This window comes from Aphelocoma coerulescens, chromosome 4, assembly GCF_041296385.1.
Source record: "Aphelocoma coerulescens isolate FSJ_1873_10779 chromosome 4, UR_Acoe_1.0, whole genome shotgun sequence".
NCBI classification, from domain to species: Eukaryota; Metazoa; Chordata; class Aves; order Passeriformes; family Corvidae; genus Aphelocoma; species Aphelocoma coerulescens.
In genome coordinates this window covers 62,476,939-62,496,984 of record NC_091017.1, presented here as the reverse complement: position 1 = coordinate 62,496,984, position 20,046 = coordinate 62,476,939, and the positions used below count along the sequence as shown (strand labels likewise).

The following is a 20,046-nucleotide window of genomic DNA, read 5'->3' as shown; positions in this document are numbered from 1 at the left end:
ATACTGATACATACTTTGGTCAATAGGAAGCCAGAAAACTGTCAGGTTTTGAATTTTCAGAAATTGCTGGATTAAAATAAAGTGTCTTAAAAGATACATAAGTAACTAAATGCCCCTTAAATTCATATGGTCTGGCTAATATTTTCTCAGCTCTTATTCTAACACTCCAAACTTTTGAGCAACTTCATATCGCTGTCCTGATATTAAAATTAACTTTTCTTATATTCTTAACTTCTCTTCAACTGTACTTCATGTGTCCTTTTCCTCAAACCTTTTCTTATCATCTCTTCCCAAAGGTTTCTAAGACCAGTGTTTTCAAGATCAGTCCTGGCTAATGCATTGGACCAGATAGTCACATTTACACCATTGGACTATGGAGACAGTGAATTTTCAGTGAAATCTAGAACTTTTGCTTCTGTTTTTGATAAAATTTAATGCATTTTTATGTCCAAAATCTTATATCAAATAATAATAGTACATAATCTTCAGATGCAATATTATTAGTTATAATGTATTGCTTACATGCTTGTTCATGAGAATTCATGAGTACAGCTTTACATATGGAGGAGGACCAAAAAGGTTCCTAATGAAATGAAAATATCTGCTGCAAAATAGCTGACATGAAACTAAAATTTTAGTATCAATATACACTGTGACTGAAGTTTTCCATGTTCTGCATGATAATTTTAAAAATGTCCCTTACCCTCTCTAGTTGGCTAAATATTGCAAATAAGGCCATAAACATTGAAAATCTTTGCATGAAAATAAAAATAATACTATATTATAATTCTACTAGAAAGGTTTTATGATTTGCCACTCCTTGACCTCTGTTCAGACTGTTCATCTGCCAATGATACAGTTTTCTTGCTGTGCTTTTCTGTGATCTTGGGACGGCCATTATTTCTTAGTTAAAGCAGAGTTTATGCCCATTGCAATATAAAACTGCTTTTTGTGCTTAATCAAAAATTTAGAAATTTGCTAAAATCTAAACATTTTTTTATATGATATATGCATAAAAACACAGAATAACTACATGTAAATAACAAAAAATGCATTATCCATAATGCAGTGTATTGAATAAAGGTTAAGCAAATTAAAATGAGGTAAAGAAATCTGTGGAGGTATTAACGTCTTCACCCTAATATATTTAATTTACCAATGCAGATTTCACTGAATTACCTGTGACTTATATTTGGCATTCATATCTTAATATTTCTTGGGCAAAACTTAAACCATATTCCATTTGACTACTTCAAAAATAGATGATTTTGCTACTTGGATAGCTAATCCTTCCTGCTTAACACACACAAGAGAAATGATTTGTCATGCTCTTACTCAAATATCTTCCTAATCTGAAAATTACTGTAAATCGTGTGCCTTTGTGCTTTTTACAAAACAGGAAAACCAGCTTTTTCATTTGAGTTGTCAGATGTTTTTGTACGTATAACATGTAATCTGTTCTTTATTAGCATGTGTTCTATGCTGCCATTGTTCACATCTTTGGCTTTCTTCATACCCTTGTGTCCTATCTTGAAAACTAATCAAATTCAGACAACAGGATAATTTCAGGAGTCAAGAGAACATAGAGACACAGAACACAACAACCAGACAAGAAACACATGAAACCAGTGCTGGTTTCCAAACACTAGCAGTAGGTACTGGCCAGCATGAACACCATTCCACCTCTTGGGGGTTTGTGCAATTTTCTCGTGGGTGTTAAGTAGAAGAGGCACCTTGATGGACCTCTCTGTTGCTGCCAAGGGAAAGAAAATAACTCAAGCATGGAATAAATGAATATTTTATACATCATGAAGGGAAGCTGGAGAAGGCCCATGTCACTTTTCCAGAAAAACCCTCTTAGATCTCTGACAGCTGTGCCACACTCCAAAGGTGTTGTTAATCTTAGATTTTATTTTTACACATGGCTCTTCACTGCTGATTTCTTTTCCTCTGCAATTATGGGAGTGAAGTAATTTCAAAAGAAACTATGGATACTGACTTCTCAGTAGTTTGTGCTTTGTTATCATTCAAATGTTTCTTCATCAATTACGTTTCTAAATACATGGTAAAGTAAGCAACCACATATTCTCAGTTAAAAGACTTCTATTTTTATGGCAAATTTGTAGTGTGAAACCACATATTGTTTAGAAGGTAAACTCCTGTCACACTGTTGGTCTCACACAGTGGAGGGATTTTCAAGGTAGTGTTTCTGCTCTTTTAGAACAGGTGGACAGATCCAGGATTTTATCTACTTTTTTGTGAATTTAAAGCACTTATCTGAACAGCTTGACTAGGTTTGGTAGTGTAAGAATTCTCATCAAAAATGGGCTAATTAGAGAGACTAACTTGACTCTGGGTGGCTCAGGCTAATTGCACTGGAGCCACACTGACAGAAGCCAAAGTGCTAACCAAATAATTCTTTAACAAGTGGTGTATTTTTCTATAGGCTGAATCTGTAACAATGGAGAGATGTCAAGCCCATCATCATTAGTGATGCTCTAGAGTTCAGAGCATGAGATGGTCCTTTCTGTAACAAAATGCAGGTTTGAGACCTGCTTTTGAGTAAATGCGATGAATTGTTTAATAGCTTTAGAATGGTAATTCTTGTTACTTTCTTCATGTAATGCAGCTGAAGGAGTCATCTGTCATTTGAAATCAATCCCCTGAGGAAATACTTGATAGAACAATTAGACTGGATGTTAACAGTTTGGCAAGCTTTAGGGCAACATTGACAGTGATTCTTTATATACAAATATTTAGGAAGCTGTCAAACAGATTTATTAATACACAGAATTAGATTCTGAAAGTAAGAAATGCAAGTAATCTAGTCGTTCAAAATACATCTTTTGTTTTGTTAGATGTGGATGATATCACAGATTTCAACAGAATTCTTCTGCTGCTAAAGCTAGGAGTGACATTTAGTGGATTTAAGCACTCTAGAGGCACAGTTGTGGAGAGAGAAAAAAGGTACTTTGTTTAATAGCCTCGAGGATTCCTCCAGCAAGGGAGATCATTACTGTTTCCTTATTTTAAAAACAAACAAACAAAAAAAAAAAAAAAAAACAGAATCTGGCAGATGTTGCATGTGATGAGAGATGTGTTGGCTGTGTATTGCAGTTCTTCAGATTCAGGAGCTGCACTCAATCCCATCACTGAAATCTATTTTTTGGGTTTTTGACAGCTGTTTTTGCCATTTAGTTTAAAAGCAGATGGGGAAAATGCAAAGAAGAGCTGTCAATTTTATTACCATGTATAATCAGCATCTGTGCAATACATCAGACTCATTGCACAGCTTATACTTTCTCTCTGTAGTAAAATTCTTTTGGGATTTCTTGACAACCTTCTTGCAAGACTTTTTGTAAATTAGTAGATAGTGGAATTAAAAGTATAGATTAATTAACTGCTAAAGGTACTACTCTGTCATCCAAATTTACTTAATCAAGATGTTATGTTCTGATTGTTTAATTATAAAATATATGTCTAATTTGCACCTCCATATTCAAATTCATGTTTTCTTAAGAAACATGTTTTGTTTTATTTTAGTATTACAAAATACTTTTTATATATCTCTGATCCCTTTACATGCATTTAGGTGCAGCACATCTTGGTGTGCATTTTTTTACCATTCTCTACTGGGAGGACTTAGTATCTTGTACCCCATCTGTATGATTTAAAGTAAAAATGATTCTGTAGACAACAGGGTGTTCTTCATTCCCAGTCTGCCCTCTTTCCTGGTGCAGCAGTCGCTCACAGAAATGACTTTTTATAGTGGGAAAATAAGCTAGTTTAAAAGTGTCAGTATAAATAAGCATGTTGTCTGTCTCTGTAAGTGCGGAAGTAGTAATCAGTAATGGTGTGCTGCAGGCTTATAGTACAGAACAGCATCCTCCTGGAAAGTGTCAAGTGATTTACATGTCACAGGGCTCTCTGGGGACCGTGTGGGAAGAATCTGTCTACTGGCTGGGGACCTACTTTGATTTGATTTGATTAGGTTGGAAGTCACAACTGCAGAAGCACCTTTGTTTCTTAGAATAGTAAGTGGTTGTGCATTACAGTGTCTGCAGTGATAAGCAGAGGGGAAAGATTTCCAAAGAGAAATGTTCTCAGTACATTTCCTAGATAGGAGAAATTAGGGAGTAGTCTTCAAAAAAGGTTTCAACCAGTTTGGCAGAATTAACAGACAATAAAACACTTATGTATCAATGCAGAACTTCTTTGAAGTGAAACACTAAAAGGAGATAGAGACTTAATTAATTAAAAGCATTAATTAGCGTTTGTGTGGTGATGGGCAGAGTACTTTCTTTACATGAGGCAGTGCAAGCTTTGATGAAGAATGTACTTAACTGTCTTCCTCCATTAGCTTAGCTTACTAAATATGCTACTAAAATTGACTGTGACTTTTGAAAAAGAAACCACCAAGGCACTGTTTATGGTACATAGATGTTCATTTATAAGGAAGAATGACTTCTGGAATGACTTTGAAAGAAGTTGTTGTGAACAAAATTTAATACAAATTTCATGGAAAAATACTGACTCAAGCTTTTTTTTTTTTTTTTTTTTTTTTTTGTTCTTTGGTGATAAAATGCTATTTCTGGCCAAGTCATTTGCAAGCACTTAATGGCTGACTTTTTCAGTAATAGATAACTACAACCCAGCCTATTCTAGAATTTATAATATTTCATTAATATAGGGCATTAATATAAAGGAGTTTTTAATTACTATGGGTTTTATCAGTAGAATGCAAATTTCCTTTGGATATTAGTCTATCTGTACTTTGTGACTCTGGAATATATCTAATTAGATTTTCTCTGGAATAGTGGATGCAAATTTACACTCTGTGAAATTCAGCTGATTCTATGAAGATAAAGTAGAAAATTAGAGGATAACAAAGCTTGAAAATGTGGATTTGATTTGCTCTCTTTATAGACAAAGTGGAGTAAAAAAGATTTTTCTTCTGTATTTATATAATCTTATTCTTCCTTTTTTATGTTAATCTCATTTTCTAAAATGTGATGTCTTTCAGTTCCTACACTTTGGCATAAGAAAAGACATACTTAGATGATCCTACTATAACAAATCCTTTATCCAGAAGAGCTTGTAAATATATCCCAGCACTGCACATTTTGTCTACTAGAATATAAATGTCTCACTAAAAGGAAATATTAGGTAAAGTTGACATAAAGTTCATTTTCATATCCATCAGTGAATTGGTACTAGAACTGCTGGAAAATTAGCTCTCAGAAATATGTTGCAGCAAGACTTCTTCAAGCTTTGGACCCATGTAATTTGTAGCCAAATTGGACAAAAGTAAATGAAAGCTGCTATTCCATCTTCTCATGAAAAATGGCCTACATGGATCCTGTAAGGTACTTCAGTTTATAGAATTAATATATATTTTTAATTAAGAGAGTAAACTGGAAAATGCATTGTGTCTTTATTTAATGCTAGCCCTCGAGTTACATGCCTTATCTCTACCTAGTTAAGATCATTATATGTTTAAAGATATGTGAATGTAGGCTAGAGCCCCTCCAGCCCTAGTGCAGACACTAGTAACTCCAGTTACAAATCTCTACGTCATGGACTAATAAGCCATTTTATAAATGATAGCCTCATGTGGGAGCATTGCTACTGCAATATCTCTTTCCCATATACCCAGAGACATTTTTCCCCACAGTCTCTCTCTCTCTGGCAATTCAAGACCTCCTCTGTATTATGGCCTAGTCCTTCCCTGTCCTTTTTTACCCACCCCTCGCCCCTGGCTCCCTTCCAGTCCTCTGCATATGCCCTATGTATGTGCCTGTGCAAGATATTCTTTGGCTGGTTTTCAGAGCTCCACATCTGATAAATGTCAGGTTAGGCTATCCCTGGTGGTTAGGCAGTTGCTTGCTGCCTAATAGAGTGTGTAACAGGTATGGATGGTTGGCAACCGTGCTCTTCATGGCTGGGTTAATTTGGTTTCTCAACTCCTTCCAGTTGCTAAAATGAGGAAGTTTTATTATCTGGAGAGTTTACCTCTCCCTGATTTAGCCATCTGAGTAGAAAACTATCTTAGGTGATAAGCATGCCAAATCTTTATTGTCTGGGAAAACTAAGCTAAAATTTTAATGTAAGGACAGAAAATACTTGGGTGTGGCCTAATTTGGTGTTGGCCTTTAACTTCAGCAAGTTTTTACTTATTCAGGTGTTTGCCTCCTGCATCTAGCCAAGTGTATAAGAGAAGTGACCTTGTTGCTTTGTATCCTGGCCAGCACCCCTAGTCTGATGCAAAATGTGTTTCATGGATCCAAAAGGCTCAGCCAAGGCAGAGTATGAATGAGCATCATGTTTATGGAAAAAGTTTTCAGTCTTATGCCATGGGATTCCCTTCAGTGTTTAAAATATACCTGAAATCTATAGCAAGGTGACATTTTCCTAGAAAGGACTAAAACAGTTGTGATGAAGTGATATTTTCTTTGTGTCTGGAAGATTTTTCTGGAGCTTTTGGGTTTTTTTGTTTGGTTCATCATAAGCCATTCAACAACAAATTCTGCTAAGTTAAAGCATGACCAGAATAAATAGATTTTAAGTATTAAATATATAAATATCTCCATCTGAACGAGACTTAATGAAGGCAAGGGAAAAAAAGCTTCAGTTAAGCCATTTCATGATCTCTTGAGAAACTTTACAAAAAGAAACAATTTCTGTTAGAATATTTTCTTGGAAAAGCTTACTCAAATTATTTGAGTTTATTAGTTACACTGTACACACACAGAGGCTCATATGTCTCAATCAGAACAAAAGTGAAACAGAAGACTGTTAATAGGACAAGAGTAAAAGGAAAAAAATAGGCCAATACTTCTGCATCTAGATTTAAAAAGGCTCTTTCTCCTTAAATTCTGAGGCAATGTCCTTGTAATTTAGATTAACACAGTAAACTTACAGATTTTTGATTAATTTTATTAAGTAGATTTTGGCATTGTCTTTATGTACATAAATCATAGAGTTGATACCTGTGCATGAAAGAGGGAAATACAAAGCTTGTTAGATAAGCATGGTATGGAGTTTGAATACTCCTGCCTTTTCCTGTAGTACTTTTTGGTATAATAGTTTCTTACCTTATGTCTACGTGGTGGAAATTTGCACTGCCCTAACCGTGGTATAAGGGGGTGTGTGAGTAAGTAGCTTCTATTTTAAGTGTGCTCATTGGTGATTCTGTTTTGACTCGTTGGTACCTGAGCCATAGGTCTATATCTGCATTGATTTCCCAAATGCAAATCTCTCCAAGTTCAAGAACTTCTTGGAAAATGGTTTCCATCAATAAATTCACACTTTACGGTATGGGAATATTCAATTACAGCCACTATACACACAAAGCAAGTGTGGCCAGTAACATTAGCTACAAGTGGAGATTAAAATACTTGTTTAAAGAAGTTAGAGTTGTGGCTGTGCAATCCTAATATTATATCTTAAAGAAAATAATTAGTGTACCGTATTTAAAGAAATTGTGTGCATCTTTAAGAACATGGCAGTTGTCTTATTGCAGGTAGCAACATATGTTATCTACTCTGTAGGAACATTCCCCTTCTCGTTCCCGTGGTTTGCATATTTCAATGAACTCATGGAAGTCTTTAGGCATTTTAAAATAAAAATTACTATGTAAATTGCTATATGTGAATAGTACGTTGGGAGTAAATTAAGACTAATTCAAGTTTGAAATTTTTAATGACAATTTTATCTTAAATTTTAGAAAACTCTTGTATGCTCTGAAAATAAGTTTTCTTTAAATATAAAATCAATATTGGGTCTTTAATTTCAGTATTACTCTCAATAGGTTAAAAAGGTTTGGCTGAATAATTTATTCTTTTTTCTTTTTTTTTTTTTTTTAATGAAAGAAATAAAAATTATACTGAAAAAGGAAGAAAAAGTTGTCTTCTTTGTTGAAGTCTATCCCTTCTAGTTTCTTATGGCTTTAGATTCTTCTTTAGCTTGGGGGTTGTATTTTTATGCTGTTGCTGTTCTTTTGCAGACGCTTGGAACAAAATTCAATTAAGGTCATACCTCCTGGAGCTTTCTCCCCCTATAAAAAGCTTCGAAGAATGTATGTACCCAGTAACTTACATTTACTTTCATAAATTTATATATAACAAGATAAAAAACAAGTCAAGATGGTACAGGGGAACTGTAGTTAATGTGTGAGCACTTAAAAAATTTGACTGCTAGGAGGTAAACTGATATGGCAGCCTGATTATTGACACCATATAGCATCTTTGTCATATTAATAATACTTGGGTTTGTAAAAAATATTGAAATTGTTTAATATGATTCTGCATAGGAGCAGTATGTTCCTGTAGTGAAAATTCTAGTAAAAAAAGAGAATGAGGATAATTTAAGATTATTTTTGAGGCTATATAGCGCTGTGGTCATAGCAAGCAGAGGTTTCTTAAGCAAATGTGCTTAAGCAATTAGGAAAAATAAATATTTTGTCTTTTTTTTCAAGCATTTGAAAGGTCTATTTTAATTATGCATTATGTTTTAGTGTACTGGCAATTTTAGTGGTTTTATATTAAAATTCTTCAGCAGTGTCTCATGTAAATATTTTAATTTCTCTCTCACATTCATGCTTAATTCTAATTACATATTATCTTAAATTTCATTATTTTGAAAATAGCTTGAATTAATTGAATCAAATTTTATTTATTTCAGTGACCTGAGTAATAACCAGATCTCTGAAGCAGCTCCAGATGCTTTCCAGGGCTTACGTTCACTCAATTCACTGTAGGTATCTGTTTGACCTGTAAACAGAAGAAAATTTCTTATATTCTTATGGTGAAATTATTTTGGCCTTTTGGCTCCCTGCAAAATTTTGCTATAAATTCAATCAATTCTGAAAGTTGTAGTAATCATTTCAGAACAGTGGTAGTTGAACATTCTTTTACAGCTTGACACTAATAACTTATGGGGTTTTTTGTAAATATGTTCATGGCAAGGAGTTGAACAAAACCAAACATGTCTTTTATTCCCCAGTTAGTTGTTTTACAAACAGCAAATCCACTTAGCAAGGTCCCTTGGTAAACCTGTAATCAGTGAGGTGCTGATTCTGCAGAGAGCTCATTGGGCTACACACCTTTTGGGAAAATGTGTGATCCTGCTGCCTCACAGGACCACAAGGATATTGCAAGTATCAAGTGGATGTTATTAAATTCCTTTCAGGAATACTGGAATTTCTCTATTTTTGAAGTCAAAATGCCATAGCATGTGCCTTTCATAATGGTAGCTTTGCTTTATTCCCTGGTACAGAGTCCTCTATGGCAATAAAATCACAGAACTTCCAAAGGGCCTGTTTGAAGGACTCTTTTCTCTGCAACTGCTGTGAGTATTTTTTTATTTATTCTATTTTGGGATCATTCAAAAGGGTAAACATGATGAGAGATTTATGCCAGAAGAAGAACTGGCAGGAAATCCCAAATGTAAGATCAAAGTACAGTAAAAATTATGCTAAAACCGAGAGTCAAGACTGTTCTAGGCCAGCTTGCCATTCATCCACAAATGTGATCATATCAGTTATTGTTTCAGCCTAAAATGATTAAAATTAAATCATTCTGCTGAGTGGAATTTCTAAGGATAAAACACATAAAGATATGATACCCTCTAAATGGCAAATAGCACGTATGAAGTTGTGTAGGAACCATAAAAGGAATATTTGTGTGTTTTATAAAGAGAAGCTATATAGTGGAAATGCTATGCAATTGCCTTTCTAGTTGTACCCATGAAAGAACAGTACTACATCACAGTTTCATTGATGGCTTTTAATGTTTTCTGATATTCAGTACAATTCTTTGACTCTGTGAACTCCAGCTGCTACTTCATTTAACACTTTGGAAATTTCCACATGTAACCTTTGAAACCGTTGCTCTTTAGATTTTATACTGGAATAAAGAATGTCATGGTAATATGTTTATCAAATATTGTCAATATTTAGCAGAAGAGGCTGTGCAATAGGTGTACTATGTAAAAGAAATGTGTTGAAGAGACCATAAAACAATGGTGGTTTTGAAAGAACTTGTCCCAGAATAACTAACTTGTTGCGTTAGGGTCTTCTTAAAGAATCTAAGGCTTCTTCACACATGCTTAGAATTTTCTAATGTCCAGACTTCACCATGAACGTGTTCATTACTAACAGCTAATTGAAGACGGCAAAACAGTAAATATATACAAAGAAAATGCAAGTTCTAGCACCACCTAGAGGTTTGCATTTTGATTTACTTTTGTCACAAAAATAGTATAGTGGTGGGCAGGGTATACTTTCCTGTTTTCCTTTAAAGATGTTTTCTTTATAAAATATAATTCAGATCTTGTTAAAAAAAAATGTAAGAGACCTTTCTGAACTCTCAATTCTGTATTAAAAACAATGTCCATATCTTAATATGCATTGTATAGATAGTACATTTAGGTCCAAGTAGGTTTCTACTTGTTTGCAAAACTTTCTATCAGAGCATTAGACTTCAAATCCACCATTTCATTCCATTTCTGGCTCAACATAGAAAGGAGTAAAAAAATATTGGGTTATAAAAATGCATCTAATGGAATGACTTTTTTTTTTTTCTCTTCAAAAGGAGCTGGTTTAGATTGGCTTGTTTGTTTTAACACTAAAAGTCTGGGAGGTACAGGGAAGAAAAGGTTCCCTTTGAAGATGCAGAGGAAAAGGATCCAAGACAGATTTGGATATATTCCATGCCACCAGTTTTTACTACAACTCTGTTAATGTGGCAGCATGCTGATTAGTAACATATAATTAAAAGTGCCACTGCACATCTCTTCCAGCTAATGAACACAGTGTTCAGTTCCTTTTTTGTTTGTTTATTTGGCAAAAGAAACTAGTTTTCCTTGAATATACTTGATTTTTAGGCTTGTTTCTTTGCACTATACACAAATACCACACAGACATTCTACCAGCACATACAAGAAATGTGATTTTAGCTAAATAAATGTACACATTTCAACTCCAAGGTTTAAATATGTAGGAATACATATAACCTAAAGAAGATACTTAAATTCACTGAAATTCCTTACATCACTTTCAATTCACTGAAATTCCTCATGTCACTGTCAATTATTATTTGTTACTACATCTCTTGTTCTGGTTGCAAAGGTGCACAAAGAATTGTCTGTGAAAAATGCTGAAGCTGCGGCATGGATCAATTTCTTTCAATTTTATAATTGTCTTCCATTAAACAGATTATTGAATGCCAACAAGATCAATTGTCTGCGAGTTGATGCATTTCAAGATCTGCACAACTTGAATCTTCTTTCTTTGTATGACAACAAGCTTCAGACCATTGCAAAAGGCACCTTCTCACCCCTACGTGCGATTCAGACCTTGTACGTATGTTCTTGTTTATGGTTTTCTCAAGTACGACTTCATATTCTACAGTGCAGTAAAAGCATTGGGTACTGCTGAGACAAAAGGGAAATAATGTGTGATATTATTGGTTTTTTTCTTCATGAAAGGCATTTGGCTCAGAACCCATTTATCTGTGACTGCCATCTGAAGTGGCTGGCGGATTATCTTCACACAAACCCCATTGAGACCAGTGGTGCCCGCTGCACCAGCCCCCGCCGTCTGGCAAACAAAAGGATCGGCCAGATCAAAAGCAAGAAATTCCGCTGCTCAGGTAATTTTCTTAGTTCAGCTGCTATTTTTCCTTTATTGGCAAAACAAGTAGTGGTTATAGAAGTTCTAATGAAAGCAGCTGTCTCTCTACAGAATTATTAAACATTGCAGAATTTTTTTTAGTTTTTTGACTGAATAAAGGGAAATCTGGGAAGTCATAGACTATTGGATCACGGAACATTACTGTAGTTTACACATTTGGCACTATTTCTGAGTAGCATTAAGTCTAAGAAAATAAATGTAATATGTAAAACTTCAGAATGAAATGCTAAAGTTATTCACTACAAGTATCACCACCATAAATCATTTTGTAAAATTTCCACAGGCTCTGGAATATGTGAAAGATCTGAAAATTTCTAAGCTAAATATGGAAACATGACAGATCCCTTTTATACAGGCAGCTTGCCTCATACTGAAATTTACTGTTTTCTTTTTCTAATCTTATTCCGTTTCCTACTTACATTTCTTTAAATCCTAACTTTCGTCATATGGTATCCAGCTGTTCCAGGTGCATTTCACATTCTACAGTTTATTCAGTCTCAAGTGCAAATACCAGATGAAAACTGGTTTTTTATCCATGTTCCGGATACATTTATGACTATTCACACTTTGTTGTTTATCAGCTCTCGTTGTGAATACACATTTTTTTACTAAATTATCTGTAGTTAACTGCAGTCCATACTTAATCTAATAAAACTCATTCTTTGCTTGCTGACATTCAGGTGCATCTTCTATTTTTTTTTTTTCTCTTTATTTAGCTAAAGAACAGTATTTCATTCCAGGTAGGTTTGGCTCTGCAGTAAGATTGACTAACTGCAGATATTCTCTCCCTTTCCCCCCAAAAGCAAAGTTTGTCATAGCTTTTAGGAAACTGATGCATGTGTATTAACATTAGTCAATACCTGTAGCTATACATAGTTTTCCTTTGTAGAATATTAGTAATTCTGTTTTCTGAATATAAGAGCTTAGCATGCAGCTCCGTTTACCTTTTTCTGTCTCACAGATTTGCACACAACCTGCCAAAATTATAGCTATACTTAAATTATTTAGAAGGTTGCACCTGCTAGTTCATATTTTAACTGACACTTTTACTTACCTTGTACCTTGCCTTTCTGCTGCTGCTGTTTTTAAAATGTAGCTCCTGAGCTGCTTTTAAACACAAGAAACCATGCTGCCATCAAAGAGCTAGCACAACTTTAAAAACTAAACATTCTACAAATGAACATTTTCTTGCATTGCTTTCATGCTCTACGCTGGCTGCATCTACTGCTTGCTCACCCTCCTTTTGTTTAGGAAATCACAGTGGAATGCTTGGAAAAGAAAGCTGATATTCTTAATTAGAGGCTTTTGGTGGTCACACGCATACAGTGAATCAGAAATGCTTTCCATTAAAGAAAATATGACTTTAGATTTGGGGTGAAATAGCAATTTACACACTGCTTTAAGCTACAATAAGTCTATGATATTTTTACAAAAGATTTACTGCTGTTGGCCCTAGCTCTTTGAAGTATGGATCTTTCTTTATTTTACCTTGCTTGTCAGTATGTGCACTGTTTTCTTAATAGAAAAAAATATACTCATGTTATATTCATAACAATTATAAATAACAAAATTAACAAGAGAATAATGCATCTATTGATGAATTACAGTATGTGATTTGCAATCAGGATTTTCTGCCATAGTTTAATATCTAGAAAAATATCTACAATAATTGAATAGGACACCAGTGCACTTCTTTCAAATACTACAGGTATATCATCATTCTGTAGTCATCTTAATTGTCTCTTCAGCTCATGTGTTTAACAGCTCTTCTCCAAATGCTGTGTGAATTAACACTTACATTTGCAGCAGTCATGTGAAGTTCTTCATGCCCTTATACTAATGTTGTTTTGAATATGAAGAAAAGACAAAATGAAATACAAAATAAGGCAGCAATTTATCAGCACTGGCATCCACAAAAATGTGTTTTAAAGCAGCATAAAACAGAGGTATTCAATTTCACGAACCTGTAGTACCACTCAATTCCTTAATGTGTAGAACAGCTGCCACAGAGTGGCTTCTACCCAACCTTACCAGAACAACTTTTGTTGTGAGTTACAAGTGTTTTCTTGCCAGCAGGTGTCTTCACAGCCTGGTTATAATATGGCCACACATGCAGTTTAGGCTTCTTTAAGTACTCTTTAAAAATTGCTATTCCAGGGGGAGGCGGGGGGAAAGAAGAAGAAAGGAAACAAATTAAACAAAATGGGCTGTATACCTGCTTCTTGAAATACAGCTCCTGTGCTTTCTCTTTCTATCAGGCTATCAGGTAGATGCTACCTAAAATTATTTTAGTTGTTGAAGGCATTGTCCCTGAATATTTTAATTGGTTAAACTGCTAACAGTGATGTACTCTGGACACAGGAGGAAAAAAAAAACTTATTTGTAGACTTGTTCATTCAGTATTTGAAAGTGCTAAGAACACTTCTTTATACTTAAGCAGATACTATAAAAAAATCTTAGCATTTCTTTAAACACTTAAATATTTTTAATATTTGTTTTAAATATGTCATTTGGAGATGTTGCTCTGCAGACACTATGAAGTGTTACAAAAATTTCATTATAGTAATTTGGAAGTCTAAAAGTTGGCAATTATTAAATCATTTCTTTGAAAAAAATATCATTTATATGCTACCTCATAGAAATACTCTATAGTAGTTTCATCCTATGTATTACTAAAACATTTATAAGTGGTAGATAACATAATATGTGATGACTCTTGGGGTTTCTTCCCCTCCACTGAGCAATCTGTTTCTCCTATATTTGTTTGGTTTATTAAGGATTTAAGTGGCATAGCATGTATATTGGACTCAATGATCCTTCAGGGTATTTTCCAACTCAGAATATTCTATAACTCCTATATATATTCAGGGAGCAGCTTTTAAAGAACACATTCAAAATAGTGAAGAATAATTCATGGGAGGCATGATCATCATCCTATATGAAATATGTAATAAACCCCAATCTTATCTTCATTTTTAAATGCCACTCCAAATGAATTATTCTTTCTTTCTGCTAAAGACAATGGCCCTAGAACCATCTTCTAATCAAACGAAAGCTAAGTAGAGAACATGAGAGCTTAGTTCATGTTTTTGTCTTAATTGGCATTACTCTGTCTTTCTTTCCTTCTTGGCTATCTTTACTTTTGCAGGAGTTCACCATTTTGGCTGTAAGTAAAGTTCAGTGTCTGAACTAAATCACAGTGTACCTCCCAGCCCTGATGCACCTTCTACTAGTCTCAGTCTTTTCACCTTTGTCCAAGAAGAACCCACAGGTCCTTTCGGCTTCTCTTTGTTTTCTTTGTCACCCACCCTCAGTTCCTTACTGGATGTTTTTTCCTGATATGTTTAGGATGTTTTCTTTGACTGACTCTGGGAAATGGTGGAGGAAACTTTCAATGTGTTTTTTTTTTTCTTTTTTTTTTCTTTTTTTTTAATATATATTGTACTTTTATTTATTCTGTGACAGTGATACTGTTACTGTGGCACTGGACATTCAGTAATAAGAATGCCATGTCATGTAAGCAAGTATTAAACTTCAAATGCTTCTGTGATTTATACCTACTCCTTCCTCTTTTCCCTTGCTCTTATCCTTGGCCTAATGGATGCAGTTTTGATAATGTAGCGAGATTTTCTGTTGTGCTTGATCTAACCATGTGGTTGTGAGGTATGAGTAAAACATGGTTCTGTCAAGCACCATGGAACGTCACGCAGCTTTCTACAGCATGGCAAGCTGCTGAGGCTTAAGTCAGGATCACACATTTTTTAAATTAAAGCTGAAACAGGGCTTTCAATCTTATGTGTTGAGATGATGTGGAGTATTGGGACTATAAAAAAAAATCAGAGGTTAATGAAGTCCAGTCAACAATACAAATTTGTAACCAGAGAAAGAGAAAAGGTGGCACTCAGGATCTATTTATTCTTGATGCAGAGAAAGAAAACAAATTCTAAAACAAAAAGTGGCATTTGTGTGATGAGCTATAAACAAGGCTAGATTGGCTGACAACATAATCAGCAGAAAGTACAGCTGTGAAAAGCTCAAGTTAATGTTATCCTGCTATGTGAAGTTGGTCTCAGTTTCTTTTTCCAGCATATCTTAAGTCCCTATATTGAACCCTCTCTTGAAGCCCTTGTGTCTGTTCAGTATCACAAAGTTTATCATGCATTTCCCAAGTTGCCCACCCGTTATCTGCATTGCAGACGTCTTTTCAACCCTCTCACAAGAAGCAAATTTTATACTTTATTGACTTAGTATCTGTGTTTTGACTTGAATCTTCTACAGGCACTGAAGATTACAGATCCAAATTAAGTGGAGACTGCTTTGCAGATTTGGCCTGCCCTGAGAAATGTCGCTGTGAAGGGACCACAGTGGACTGCTCCAATCAGAAACTCAACAAAATTCCTGATCACATCCCCCAGTACACAGCAGAGTTGTAAGTTGAACCCATAAGAAAGGATTATTTACTTATGGAGAAACTAACTAAAACAGTCAAATATAAAACCACAGCTTTACTTTTTTTGAACAGCAAAAATTAAAAGTAACCTCTGTGGTGCACTTCAATGGACTAAATATTCATAAAAATTATTTATGCATTATTTCAATACCATGTAGCCTTAAAAACTCATGATAAATAAATAAGGTAACTATTCTATGTTTCTAGTTTTTCAGGACCTGAGCAACCCACTTGGATTTTTGAAAGGTAGTGGGGTTTATTTTACTTTTAACTACAGGAGAAAGTAGTGCACCCAGTAACCAGAGGGGTCTGTCTTAAAAAGTGCTACCTAGATGTTTAAACAGACAGAGCTGATCGTTATGCAAAGCACACATTACATTTATCAGGCAGGAGACCAGAGGAAGATAAAGCAGACAAACAGGACAGAGTTGGGTTAAGAAGATGAGATAATAATATAATGAATAGACATGGGCAGAGAAGAACTCAGAGATTATTACTTGCTTAATAAGTGACATATGGGAATGATTTGTAGGCATTACAACTGGAGTAGTCTTCGAGCAGGGAGTGAAAGATAAAAATAAGACAGCTTTACAAGGCTTCCCCATGTGCAAAAAATACTATGGAAGGGAGTGCAGAGCTGGTTGAAGGATTGGCAGAAAGGTAGATGAAAGTGGCTGTCATTGCAGAGCAAAAGTGGAAGGAAATAGCTGGTTTTCCTAGGAGATTCAGTTTAAAGAACAAGGCAAAATGTTGAGGGGGAAAAAAAAAGGGAGTTTGATTTGATATAGTAAAGCAGTATAGAGATGTGGAGACAAGAGTATTGTGATCAAGTTGTCACCCACAGGGGTGAGATGAGCAACAGGATGGCACATCTCTTAGAAGAGCAGTCTACAGCTGGCATCAAAGCAGCAGTATGGCAATGAGATATGAAATAATGAGACTATTGTTAAGTATTTGAATACCTGGAGACGAAAAAGGATTCAAAACTGAAATATTTTTAAAACACAGATGGAGATTTTTGTCTGTCTCTAAGCTGGGAGAATGAGTTGAACTTAGTAATGTTCTGTGCTGGTTTTGGCTGGGATAGAGTTAATTTTATTCACAGTGGATAGTATGGGCTTATGATTTGGATTTGTGCTGAACACGGGGTTGATAGTATAGTGATGTTTTTGTTATTGTTGAGCAGGGCTTACACAGAGCCAAGGCCTTTTCTGCTTTTTATGCTGGGAAGGAAGTTGGGTGTGCCTGGGAGGTTGGGAGGAGGCAGAGTGAGGACTGGTGACCCAAACTGACTGAAGGGCTATTCCAGTTCATGTGACATTGTGCTCAGGATGTAAAGGGGAGGAAGGAGGAGGAAAGGGAGGACATTAGGAGTGATTGTGTTTGTCTTTGCAAGACACTGTTACATGTGAAGGAGTCCTGCTCTCCTGGGGATGGCTGAACACCTGTCTGCATGTGGAGAGCAGTGAATTAATTTATTGTTTTTCTTTGCTTGTGTACTTGACTTTTTCTTTTACTATTAAACTGTCTTTATCTCTGCCCACGAGGTTTCCAGCTTTTACCCTTCTGGTTCTCTCCCCGATCCTGCTGGCGGGGAGTGAGCGAGTGGCTGTATTGAACATGGTGTCTTGCTGGGTCTAAACCACAACATGTTCTTATTACAAATCTGAAAATTACAATCAGAGAAAAAATGGATACGGTCTTGGATGAAGGGAGATAGATTTCAGAAGAGAAATACATTTTTTGTTATCCAACATTTTGAGAAAATTTTTTTTTAATTTAAAAATAAAAGCTGGTGGAATAGGTAACAGGTTAAAGTGTGGCAGGAGATCATAAAGTAGTGGTTGTAAATATGATAGTTACTGAACCAAGAGATGAGAAATGGAGTTGTTGAAGTGATTAAGCATGCATTGCTTTGATTTTTAGGAGGAAACATGTTTAATTGTCTCTTCTCTGAAGAAATAATAATCTTAATTTAGCATTTTAATTGGTTTTCTCATATTCATTTATTTACATGTGGAAGATAAAGTGTCACGTGTTTTCTTTCTGTAATTATGGTTCCTACCTTTTAAATTCAAAAGGAACAATTAAATAATCAAGCTTCATCTAGTCTATATCCTAAACACTCAAATTTCAGTCAACAATTTTTTTTTTTACTAAATGTTTGGTTACAGAACTTCTTTCAGAAAACATCCAGTCTTGTTTGAAATGTTAGTGGATTAAAAAATCCACCATTCCCCTGAGACTTTTGCAGAAGGTAATTATTTCCTTTCACTTCTGTAATTTTTTTTTTAACTGAGAACTTTTAGTTTGAGATGGAATCTACCACTCTTCAGTTTCCATCATGGCTTCCTTTATCATTTTTGCCATTAAAGAGCCCTTTTCTTTCCAGCATTCTACCCAAGTATAAGGGTGTTAAACAGTAACAAAGTCATTATTCAACCTTCTACTTCTATGGTACTTGATAGGCTGTACGGATTGTCCTTCAAGCCATTTGATGTAATAAAAATTTCAATAGTCCTGAAAATATTCTAGAGAGGATAGAAAAATTGCTTCTTCATTTTTTTTACTTCTGCTAAAAATCCATTTGCTCTAGCCAAATACAGTCTTTTGGTGTTTGCCTCACTGATGCAAAAGTTACAGCTCTTTCTCTTGTTTCCTCCTGTTATTCCTGGTCTTCGATGCATTGTCTTTGTTGTTCATCTTGGGACTTCCCAGTCTAGTTCTAGGCCCATTCTTTGATTTCCAGTTCACAATATTTACTGGCATGTATGAGAATAGCAGCTAGTTAGCCTTCTTTTTTTTTTTTTTACCCACAAAATGTGATATAAAAAATACTTGTTAGAGTCAAATTACATTGATCCTTCTGTAGGTGATGAGGAGAGCTAGACTAATTGCTGCAGGGTGATGTTTGGAGTTGAATCTCAGCTTGGAAATGAAGATCAAAAGTAAGGAAAAAAGGGTGTCCAAAGGTAGGCAACAAAGATGGTAAAGGGCCTTTGGGGGAAGCCATATGAGGAGCAGCTGAGGTCACTTGGTCTGTTCAGCCTGGAGAAGAGGAGACTGAGGGGAGACCTCACTGCAGTTACAGCTTCGTCATAAGGGGAAGAGGAGGGGCAGGCACTGATCTCTTCTCCCTGGTGACCAGTGACAGGGCCAGAAGCTGGACCCAATGATCCTTAGGTCCCTTCCAACTCTGCATATTCTCTGATTCTCTAAAAAAAGTGTCCATCGTGTAGATTGCAACAGTAATAATATCACAGGAAAAAAACCTATTTCTTCAAAGTAGTTGTTTTTTTAAAAAAATCTGAAAATATTAATGTTGTTCAAGGCAGATACTTAATTTTTAAAGTTAAAAAAATTATAACTAAACCAACTAACTGCTGTTCTAACTTCCCATTTTGTCGCTTGCTCACAGTCTTCCAGAAAAGCAGTGAAATATCTGTGTAATCTGCCAATTTGATATAAAGTACAAGTCTGTAATTGCACCCCAGAAATAAAATATTTTTCAGGTAGCTTTCTAATACATAGGAAAATTCAGGAAGCGTTTCAGAAATCATTCAAACCAAAGTCCCCAGGATAAATGCTAAATAAGAAATAATTTCAGTCTTATATGTTGAATTCTTAAAATGATTGTACAATAGATGATAACCTAACGAGGTTATTTTGGAAAGCATGAATATCACTGCAGTATATTGCCTTCCAGGAAAGTTCAGCTATTGTTCAAAAACATGCAATATCTTAGCCATTGTGTTACTAAAACAGGAAAAAGCATCAGATATTCCATCCAAACAGAATGTATAGACATCATCATCAAATGCCTCTGTTTACTTTTTTATTTTGAGAATGGTATTTCAGTACTTTTCTTTGACTAAACCAGATAAATGTAATTTTAAGATCATTT

The 20,046-nt window shown here is 35.0% G+C and overlaps 1 protein-coding gene across 3 annotated transcripts in view; it reads left to right on the top strand.

The window, feature by feature from the left end:
- Positions 1-20,046, top strand: part of SLIT2 (slit guidance ligand 2) — a 263,142-nt gene that overhangs the window by 179,212 nt on the left and 63,884 nt on the right. The window contains exons 10-16 of one of the 3 annotated variants that reach the window (XM_069014351.1): positions 8,006-8,077; positions 8,683-8,754; positions 9,277-9,348; positions 11,215-11,358; positions 11,488-11,651; positions 12,409-12,432; positions 15,971-16,121. In XM_069014351.1, the coding sequence (XP_068870452.1) occupies positions 8,006-8,077; positions 8,683-8,754; positions 9,277-9,348; positions 11,215-11,358; positions 11,488-11,651; positions 12,409-12,432; positions 15,971-16,121 (699 nt within the window). The remainder of the gene's footprint in view (positions 1-8,005; positions 8,078-8,682; positions 8,755-9,276; positions 9,349-11,214; positions 11,359-11,487; positions 11,652-12,408; positions 12,433-15,970; positions 16,122-20,046) is intronic. The other 2 variants (XM_069014353.1, XM_069014352.1) reach the window with 2 other exon arrangements.